The 11,217-nt window shown below is 44.2% G+C and overlaps 1 protein-coding gene across 1 annotated transcript in view; it reads left to right on the top strand.

Annotated features, from left to right (window-relative positions):
- Positions 1–11,217, top strand: part of adgrl3.1 (adhesion G protein-coupled receptor L3.1) — an 86,474-nt gene that overhangs the window by 52,504 nt on the left and 22,753 nt on the right. The window contains exons 10-12 of the mRNA XM_034545454.1: positions 3,992–4,175; positions 8,831–8,953; positions 9,199–9,404. Of these exons, the coding sequence (XP_034401345.1) occupies positions 3,992–4,175; positions 8,831–8,953; positions 9,199–9,404 (513 nt within the window). The remainder of the gene's footprint in view (positions 1–3,991; positions 4,176–8,830; positions 8,954–9,198; positions 9,405–11,217) is intronic.

Below are 11,217 nucleotides of genomic sequence, written 5' to 3'. Positions count from 1 at the left end.
TGTACCTCAAGGAAATCACACCCCTTCTTCTCCCTCACCTCTCTCTCTCTCTCTCTCTCTCTCTCTCTCTCTCTCTTCCTCTCCAGATCCCAATCTCCGCGTCGGCGAATTAAATTTCAATGAAAAAAAAATTGACGAAATTGAAAATGTGAGATAATCAAAAGTTCAATAAAAAGCAATGAAAAAAAGTTTAATGAGAGTTGAGAAGGGGGGAGTTTGGGTTATCTCAAACGCATCAAAGTGAACGTAGGCGAGTACAAAGCAGTGGCACCGCCACCGTATCAGCCGAGCCACACTGAGCATCCCTCTCCTCTCCCTCGCTCCCTCGCTCCCTCTCTCCCTCGCTCCCTCGCTCCCTCTCTCCGTTTGCCTGCGCTGCCACTGTACAGCAAGTGGAGCAGAATGATGCGCTGCAATGCTTCTCCCGGCCCCCCCCCCCCCCTTGTGCACGCCCTCAAACACACACACACACACATTTTAATGCCAACACACATACCAGCACACGTGCTCCCCGTGCACATACGCAAACACTTTATGTATGGAATTTATATGTCACTGCATATGTGCTCATCCATGCACACACACACACACACTCATTCCATTCCCCACAACTTGGTAAAGTCACCCCACTGTCCAAACCAACACAACTATGTTGTTGTTTTTATATTGAGGACACTCCAGCCTGTACTACTAATTATCAATTACAAAACCAGAAAAAAAGAGACAAATCAATAAATGAAAAGTATATTGGCACCGCGGCGGGTTAAATTATAACGTTAAGCTATTGAAATAAATCAACCCGACACTTATTATAAAAATCAACAGCAGAATGTGTACAAAAAGCCAGAGCTTTTGCACACCGGGCGAACCGGACGGGAATAATAACAACCTTGCGTCACATAATGCGTCCAATGTACCGCATTGACACGCTAGCAAGCTGTCAATGCTATGTGTTAGCATCGGGTTGCAGTTGAGGCCCTAGCAAACTTATTACTGCGTAGCTTTGTGATCTATGCACATTATTCTACAATACAAGTTGCTGTCTAAATACTTTAATTTGATCAAATAGAATGGACTAAATGCTTATTGCACATTTAATGTGCATACCCAGTGTCTTCTTGAAGGCTCCGTTTTTCGGTTCGGCAGCTTATCATTTTTTTTTATTTCTGTGTGCTTCACAGGCATGGTTCTGTTGTTTGCTATAAGATGAGAGTGACAAAGACGTACCTTTACGATACAGAGCGCTACAGTAATTTGTCCTAAAACCCCAAATTGTTTGCCCTTCTGGTGTGGGCGGGACTTAAAGGCGCTGTGTCCCAATGACGAGGTACGATAATGCTGACCTGAACCCTCAGCGGTGTCACTCTTTATTGCATTGCATCGCTGTACTGCTCTCCAAAGTGCTAGACCCAAAGTGGTTCAGCTAATCTGAATAAAATGTCGGTTTATTTCATGGCTTCAACTAAAGATTCATTTTTATTCATGTCATTTGCATGTTAAATGGCAGAAAGTAGTATTTTAAAAAAAAGGCCATCATTGGAATTGTACATAAAGTAGTAATCATCATAATGCTGTTGACGGGGTTTTGTCGGACTACAACTAATGAGTATTTTCATTGTTAATTATTTTAACTCATTTTGGTTTTAAAATTTCAGAGAATATTGCAAAATGCTGTAAGAAGAGCATCGAATCTGGACCGAGAGAATGTTTGGTGATTTTGTGTGTGTGTGTGTGCGTGTGTTTGTGTGTGTGTGTGTGTGTGCGTGCTTCATATCCACTCCTGCGTATTCCAGTTGTTTACTGAAGCAGTTGATTAATTATTTTTTGTTTACTCTCAGCCCTCCCAAACTCATCCGATATGCATCCCAGCTAATTAGCTGCGAGCGCTAAAAGAGGACATGACATTATCATATTAGCACGTTGGCTGAGCAACCATTGCATGTGTGTGATATTTACTGTATCTACGCGTTGGTGTCACACGCCCCTAAAACACACAGGTGGGATTAGCTCCGATTCCAGAGGACAGACGAACGTTTTATAGCACAAGCCATTAACACTCATGAGTCACCGTCGACCGTGATTCCCTATCTGGGACGCCTTTTCTCTACCCGCTGCACACACACACACACACACACACACACACACACACACAAACACCCTCTTTACATCCCGACGATCCCTCTTGCATCAAGTCTTCCCTCCCCCCTCAAGCTCCTGTGTAACCCCTGAGTGGAAAAGGGGCAAATGGCTGTTTTGTGTTCGCCAATGAACCGATGTCTCTCACTCTCAATCCCCCATTGGATGACCCCCGGCTTCTCTTGTATAATGGCACTTGCATTCCTTTTTTCTCCTCTTTCTCACCTCCCCATCCTGTCCACCTCCTCGAGGGGGAGAAGAGGCATAAGTGAGAGATGGAAATGCGTTTGCGGGAGGACAGTGGTTTACAATCGTAAAAAGAGAAAATAAAGAGTCAGGCAGTGTGAGATGTGTGTGTTTGATAGCACCTGTATTCATCCCCCCCCTCTACCCCTCTCTTGTTCCCAGCCCTGTCACCACGGACTCACTGGACTGTTTTATCGCTCTCCCAAGGCTCTCCCGTCTTTCTTCTTCTTCTTCTCCCCCTTTCTCCACAAGCTCTCTTTTCTCTCAGTTTCTTTATCTCTCCCAGGGTTCTTTTAAGACGTGTGTGTGTGTGTGTCTCAGTGTGTGTGCGTGTGTGTGTGTGTGTGTGGTGTTCATGTCTGAAAATGAGGAGGTGAATTCTTAAGAGCATAGGGGAATGTGAGCCGGAGACAAAATAAGTATTATTACACGGGGCGCGATTCATCTCCGCCAGCCAACTCTTCTCCGTTTGGTAATATTTTTGGATTCAAGACCGCTGTGCGCGGCTGGATACGACCCAGCAGACATTATCTGATAAAAACACTAATTTCTTCTCGGGCCCTCAAGCACACGTTTTTTTTCCAACTCAAAGATAAGACCGTTTCCTTAAGAAAAAGAAAAAGTAAAAGAAAAAAAAAGAGACAGAAATGAACCAGACACATAGTGATTGCAATCAGCTAATTAGCTTAGCTTGATTTTGGAGACCGGTCTGATTGCAGAGGCGTTCCTAGATCATTGGCTCACATAGGATGAAAACGTTTGTTTTTTCCTTCCGGTAACTTTATTGTCCTTCTTTGTGTCAGTCAGAAAAGTGACTGACATTTGGCTCTAAGTACAATTTCCCTCACTTTGTGTGAAATTCTTAATTCATCTCCAACAATATTTGTGACTTTGATGAAACACGTGAGGCAAACTAAGCTAACTAATTGCTGCGTGTAACATCAATTACGTTAATTCATTAATAAACTAGATTTTTACAAAGCTAGCTAGCTTCTAGCATGCTATTCAACTTCCATGTAATGCTAATCATTTAATAACGTCCTCACATAGCCGTCACAAGACAACTACTGACCGGTGTCATAACATCTGGATGAAGCCCGTCTTGGTTTGTTGTCTGTTATCATGTGTTGTGTGTCTTCAAAAAGACATACACAGTATGTACGGACTAATGTACAGTTTATCAAAACCACAAACACAATAATTAGCATTAGCTCGCTAGCGCAGCCTCTGCACCTCACTGGCATTGGGCGTTCTTGCAATGCTGTGATTTTTTTTTTAAACTGAACTTTTTATTTAACAGCTCCTGTTGTTGTCTTTGTCATGTCTGCATGGGAATGCTCCATTTTTGCATCGCTGACATATACATATTTTGTGTGCTCGTCATTATTTATCAGCATGATAAATGAAAAGCCACTGCATTCTCACTGTTGCTTCCCACTGACTGATGCCTTCAGTTGTTCCGGTGTAACAATGTTGTTTGTACCGTGAATGGGCTTTTGCGTTCATTTTTTGCATAAGCATTCTTTACCAAAAACAATAAAACTGTGAGTATGTACTGTGGTTTCCTCCGCGTGACCGCCACCTTTTTTTTCTTTTGCTGCTGCCCCAGGCGATGGTGGAGACGGTGAATAATTTGCTGCAGCCCAGAGCCCAGGCGGCGTGGAGGGAACTGCCCACCAGCGGGCAGTTACACTCGGCCACTCTCCTCCTCGACACGGTGGAGACTGGGGCTTTTATGTTAGCTGACAACCTCCTCAAGACTGACACTGTGCAGGAGACCACCGAAAACATCCGTGAGTACAATTGCCCTGTTTTTTCTTCTTCTTTGCTTCCTTCCCATCCTCCAAACTCCGTTGGACCTTGGAACTGTCAAGGAGCCTGTTGAGATGGCCTCAAGCGAGACACTTAAACCTCCATTTGCTCCGGTGACGCTACACAAGTGTTGAAAGGCTGGAATGGGCATGTCTCTGGTGTTGAATTATAACAGCGCAAAAGTATGGCTCTGCTGAAACAAAAGCCATTTTTTCATTATTTTTGTTGACTTTACCCGATTGCATTGTAATAGAAGAAAGCGTTTTTTATGACGTGTTCTCATTTCGGCAGAAATGTGGTTCTCAGATTTCTTTTTCTCTTTTTTTCCCCCCTTTCAGTGATCCTATAATAATGTAAACCAGACCAGGCTGGTAAAGATCTAAGAATATGATGTAATATCAAAGTAAGAAGCAACGCTGACAGCAGACATTACTGAGCCCGCTGCCTCAGATCTATGTCTTACATTATAATACAAACCAGAAACAAAGTACACTATAAAACTTGTGTACATGTGAATGGACACACGTGGACATGAAGGGGCAAAATAATCCTATTGTTTTACAGCTTAGGTGGTTAAGAGAGAAACACGTGCAAGAGTAGCTTCTAGTGTGACCGCAGGAATCCAAGCTAAACAGCACCAGGTCCCGACAATGATTGGATCAACATGTCAACATGTTCACATGTTCATCCTATTATGTAGATTTTAGATGAGCGACATTGTTCTGACAAGAAGAATTTCAGACTGACTCACACCGTGTAAAAAATATTTTCTCATTTATGCACCCCTAGAAATAAGGCTTCCAAAAGAGTTCTTCTGGAAGAGCTGAGGTTCCTCCCATGAACCATTTGCTTCTGAAGAACCCTTTTTGAACCCTCTTTTGAACTCACCGTGTGGGTTCTAAATGAAACCCTTGCAATATAAAATGGGTTCTTTATAAAAAAAAACTGGGTGGGTTCTAAATGAAACCCTTGCAATATAAAAGGGGTTCTTTATAGAACCCCCTGGTTGGGTTCTAAATGAAACCCTTGCAATATAAAAGGGGTTCTTTATAGAACCCCCTGGGTGGGTTCTAAATAAATGGGTTCTTTATAGAACCCCCTGGGTGGGTTCTAAATTAAACCCTTGCAATATAAAATGGGTTCTTTATAGAACCCCCTGGGTGGGTTCTAAATGAAACCCTTGCAATATAAAATGGGTTCTTTATAGAACCCCCTGGGTGGGTTCTAAATGAAACCCTTGCAATATAAAATGCGTTCTTTATAGAAACCCTGGGTGGGTTCTAAATGAAACCCTTGCAATATAAAATGCGTTCTTTATAGAAACCCTGGTTGGGTTCTAAATTAAACCCTTGCAATATAAAATGGGTTCTTTATAGAACCCCCTGGTTGGGTTCTAAATGAAACCCTTGCAATATAAAATGGGTTCTTAATAGAACACCCTGGGTGGGTTCTAAATGAAACCCTTGCAATATAAAATGGTAGAACCCTCTCAATGAGTTATTGTTAGCACCCTTAGAAGGTGAAAGGTCTTTGCATTGAAACTCCTGACAGGGTTCTGGGTGGAACCATTACCGCCGACCACTTGTGGTTTTAGGTTCCAGGTGGAACCTTTATAAAAGGTTCTACCTATTTAGTTCTAGGTCGCACCTTTATTCTAAGAGTGTATTGATAAGCCACTCTAATGTGTGTGCATGAATAAACACAACAAAAATCTGTTATCCCTTAATAAACATTAAAGGGATGTCGGTGATAACCACGCTGTAATGCATCTCTGTCTATAATCTGAACGCTTATGTTGATTACGGAGACAACATCTGGTTTTACATCACAGTTGCATGATAAAGACTGGCGAATGGGCTATTTGTATTAATACAGTCATATACATAACCATAAGAATGTTGGGGGAATGTATTTAGTCAATGTCACAACTCCTTTATTAAAACACAGGCTCTAGCCTGCCGCCATTGATTGGTAGTCTGTCTCCGAATGAGCAAAATTACTCATTTGTGTCAAAATATTATTATCATTTGAAAATGTGACACTGCTCAGAAAATACAAGAAAAAGAGTAATAACTCATGTTCAAAAATTCCCAACAACAGGTTCAATGGACTAAATGTATTTCCAGCTCTACGCGACTGCTTGATTACGTCGAGCTTGTAAAGCTGTCAAAGGGAGGTCATATTGAAGAGGTCATATTGAAGAGGTCATATTAAAGAGGTCATAATGAAGAGGTCATATTGAAGAGGTCAACTTTGCTGTGTGAGAGGGTTTGAAGGGGCAAATCCACACAGACTCTTTCTTCGTCTGGTAAACCGCAAAGAGAAAAAAAGAATTTGGCCTGAGGCAAGGATGAGTTGTTTGCCAGGGACAGTAATTATTATTTATTTATTTGTTCCCATATTTGCCTCTCTCAGATTGTAGGCGGAATTGACAAAGCAGAACAAAGCTAGTTATTATGGCGTTGTGCACATCCCTTTTCCCCCGTCGTCTCTCTTTCTCCTCCCTCCATCCCTCCTCACCGATCCTCCCATCATCGTTTCATAGAATGAGGCAGAAATGCCGGAGTATAAAAGCCCCCTTTGCTTTTGCTTCCCTTTTAGTCGACGGTATATATATATATATATATATATATATATATATCTGCGAGCCATCTTTTCATCCGCACCCATGACCAGTGGAGTTGCACTCCGCTCGCGTTCCCCCTTCATCATCTTCCTGCTCACTCCCCTTCTGATTTGAGAATTCAAATCAAATTCCTGCAAATTCATGTCCCCCGTTCGCCGGGCTCGTGCCTTATTTTTTTTGCGACCCGTGTAAGAGATTGAAAAGTCACGAAGGAGGAGCGTCAGGACGGAGGACGACGAGGAAAAGAAGAAGAAGAAGAGCGCGCGCGCTCGAGGGCGATGGCGGTGGTGGAATGTCGAATGGCGCTTTGAGGTGGTTTCTTTTTTTTTTCTTTTTCTTTTTCTTTTTTTTTCTCTCGCATCAGTGACAAATGAAGTCACATCTATTTAAGTCACCCGGCGGGGCGATAACATTACAGTATTTTAAATGATTTGTCTTATCGCAGACAGACAGATTGTACAGTCCTCACAAAATGACTTTGTCTCGTTCTCCCTCGAGTTCGAGCGCAACGGTTCATTCCCAGCTACTGGAGTCCTACACGATTTCACCTTACAGAATTTCAGACTTATAACTCCCCCCCCTCACCCCTCCCCCTCCTGTGGTTACATAAACAGTCATCGAGTTGTGGGCTATAGCGCATCTCTGTGGAACTTCAAAAAAAAAAAACGAAATCCTCTCTTTTTTTTCTTTTCTTTTTCTTTTTTTGCAAAAGATTTCGTCCTCTCCTTTTTTTGTGCCGTTAATCTTCCCTCCCAGCTAATCCAGTGGGCAGATCCAGCGTGATTATCTCTCCCTTTTATTCACAACCGCCTCTCATCTCTCTCCTCCTCTCCTCCTCCCATCCTCACTTCCTCCTCTCTTCCCCCGCCCCTCCCATTTTCCCAATTCTTTTAGAGCAGGCTGAGCGACGGGAATAAATTACCTCGAATGACACGTTTTAAAGAAGCCACTGCAGGTGATATTATAGCGTTAGATTTTGTTTGTGTGACTGCGCGCCGCAGTATACGGCAGATGAATAAATAGTGTTATTATTAGAACCAAAACAATGATTTGAAGGGATAACACGCGGGTAACAGCGCGCACGTGTGATAACGATAATGAACGAGTGTGTTTCTTCGGAGGAGGAGGAGGAGGATTGTCATGACATGGATGCTTTAATTAGATTAGACTCAGCGTGTTCTTGATACCCAGCTGTGTGAGTGGGGATGTGTGTGTGTGTGTGTGTGTGTGTGTGTGTACATGTGTGTTTAGCTAGGCTCGTGTGCAAGTAAGGGACACTTAATCAAGTGTTTCTCTTCCACCCTGCCAGTATTTGCATATCCGTGTCTGTGTTTATGTCTGCCTGCCTCTCTCTGCATCCACTTCCTCCTCTCCCGGGCCTCGGCATCTCTTGCCTTTAAACCCAATCTATTGTACTTTATGGGAGGAAACGGTCTTCTTTTTCGCCCAACGCCACTCTCGCCCTCGCCCTTCTTCCTCACCACCTCAACTTCCATTTCCTTCCACTTCCACTCCTCCTCCTTCTCCTCCTCCTCTTCCGCCGCTCTCATTTCCATCCGAGCACGTCCCCGCGTTGTTTATTCGATCAAGGAGCTGTTTTTCTCCCGAAAGCGGTGTCTAAATCACCAAATCACTCACAAGCACAAGCGATACGACGGAGGTGTAATTAGTCCTTAATTAGAAACTCTATCTATTACATTACACCGCTGTGATCGGGAAACGTGCTAACGAACCTGGATGGAGAAATGTGATACCCACGATGCGAGAGAGAGAGAGAGAGAGAGAGAGGGGGCTGGATTATCTACCTCGATGTGTTGGACCCAGTTGCCTGGAGACAAAAGTTATTTCACTTTGATGCGTGTCAGCTTTTTTTCCCCCCTTCTCTTTGTCTTTGCTCGGCTGTGAAGCACTTAGTGAGAAAACATGGTTATTACAAGAGGCTGCAAAACAAACCTGATGTGCGCTGTGCTGTGACTTGACATTTTGTGTGTGTGTGTGTGTGTGTCCCAGAGCTCGAAGTGGCCAGGCTAAGCACGGATGGGAACCTTGCCGACCTGACATTCCCTCAGTCAGAGCTACATGGAAACTCCATCCAGCTGTCAGCCAGCACTCTCAAGCAGCACGGCAGAAACGGTAGAAATCTCACATCCTCTCTCTCTCTCTCTCTCTCTCTCTCCCTGTCCAACCCTTTCTCAATGCTTCTCTCTCCCGCCCGCCTGTCTCTCTCTCTCTCTCTCTCCCTGTCCAACCCTTTCTCAATGCTTCTCTCTCCCGCCCGCCCGTCTCTCTCTCTCTCTCTCTTCCTGTCGTCATCGCGCTCCGAGCCGACGATAACCGACCCACCCTCCGCGTTCCCCTTTGTGTGTTCTCCCCTGCAGGTGAGATCAGGATGGCCTTCGTCCTCTACAGGAACCTGGGGGCCTACCTGTCCACGGAGAACGCCAGCGTCCGGCTGAGCAGCGAGGCGGTCTACCCCAATTACTCCGTCATCGTCAACTCCCCGGTCATCACGGCGTCCATCAACAAGGAGAGCAACAAGGTGTACCTGTCTGAGCCCGTGGTCTTCACGGTCAAACACCTGCAGGTGAGCAGGGTTCCCGGTGGACTTCTTTTTGCAATCAATAAAGGGATCACTTTGGGTGAGATAATGGGACCAAAGATACTGTCTGTGCAGCAGAAGTCTTTAATAAAAATATAGAGAGCGCTGCACTGGGTCAAGAGACTCAATGTCGGTAATGTTAAAGTTAAAAAAAGGATAGGGCAAGCAGTCAAGTACTAATAAAGTACTAATAGTCTAAACGGCATCGCTAAGACGTTGGACGAGCACAATTTAGGGGATCCCTTGTGACTATTTTCACACTCGTTAAGGCTGTTGTCAGTTTACACTATCCTCAAGAGTTTATTTGCTTCACATTACTCTCTATTTTGCCAATATATTTGTGAGCATCGCAGCTTATATTTGCAAATGTTGTCTTTTTTGTCGACAGTTATTGAGTTACATTTAAGATTTAATATTTATCTAGAAAGGTGCCCTCAGTTGAGTGAAGATCTCCACCCGGTGTGTCACTGCAGTATCGTGTGATTGAATGAATTCAACCCACAATTGAATTCCACGGGTCACACGAGTCATTGAGTTCTTTTTAGAATTCATACACAAACTGCCATGATTGAGTTTAGTTTAATTTTGAACATTCAATAAGAGGGCCTTGGGTATTTTTGCCCACTAATACCAAGCGCTCCCTTTACACAGAAGCTGGACAGCTTTTTATTTGAAATACTTTCTTTCTCTCCGCCATAAGGCCTCCACTGCCACCCAAAAAAACTTTAAAACACACACACACACACACGCAAACATGGCACACAGTGAAACTGGTTGACGTGTTCCTTCACCAGCATGAATGCGGGGCACTGTGGCACATTTGTGATTCAATTTCACACATGCCGTTCTGGTGCTATAAATACTCACCAGAGCACCAAATGTGTGTTAATCCACACAGCTGAGAATAGTTCCCGGCAAATGCACTATTTACTCCTGTCTGAGTAACGTTTGCTGAGACCTACAGCGCCCCAGCAGTTCTGGGATTAGGTTATGAGTCGGCTCAGGCTTAAGTGCCACAGACAGGTCGGGAAAGTCGGAAAGCACTGAGCGACGGACAAACGCTCTGTTGGCTTTGGTCTTTAGCGACAACAATACTGAATAACCAAATCCTTTAACGGACACTTTTCAATTGCTTTTTATAGCTGTGGGCATGACTTACTCGGATATTTCATTAGTAAGTCCTCTATCATTAAAGGTATTGGTCGTAGTTATGTAAAAAATGTTTAATTTAATTTAATTATTAAGTGTGTTGAAACTTGGCTGACTTGCACGTCTCTGAAATAAAACTTGCTTTGACACTGCTTGACTTGCCCCCCCCCCCAAATGACACAAGAGCAGCGTCGGCGTTGCCCCCCCCCCCCCCCCACTGCAGCACGGCCCCCTCATCGCTTCACACTTTTATGTGGTGTTGCTCATTCACCAAGCAAATGTTGATCCAGTTGGTGATCCAGCTTATTGGCAGCAAAGAAATCCTTGAGAGTAACACACACACACACACACACACACACACACACACACACACACACACTGCTCCATCAGTTTACACAACACAAGCGGCTCCTCCACTTCAGAATCTCACACAGCAATCACGGAGCCGCGGCGCCGGCGCCTCCTGCCGCGGCTCCGTGTTTATTTGTTTGCTGCATTCTGTCCCTTCTGTTTGTTGCTTTGTTGTTGTTGTGTGTGCTTGACTCCCCTCTCCGTGTTCCTTCCTCTCCCTCCCTTTCTCCACCAATTCCTCCCACCATTTTCGCACCTTCCTTGGCTCTCCCGACGCTCCATCTTTTCTACCTCCCAC

This window comes from Cyclopterus lumpus, chromosome 1 (assembly GCF_009769545.1).
Source record: "Cyclopterus lumpus isolate fCycLum1 chromosome 1, fCycLum1.pri, whole genome shotgun sequence".
Lineage (NCBI taxonomy): Eukaryota > Metazoa > Chordata > Actinopteri > Perciformes > Cyclopteridae > Cyclopterus > Cyclopterus lumpus.
The sequence above is the reverse complement of the archived record's forward strand: the minus strand, read 5'-3'. Positions and strand labels throughout refer to the sequence as shown.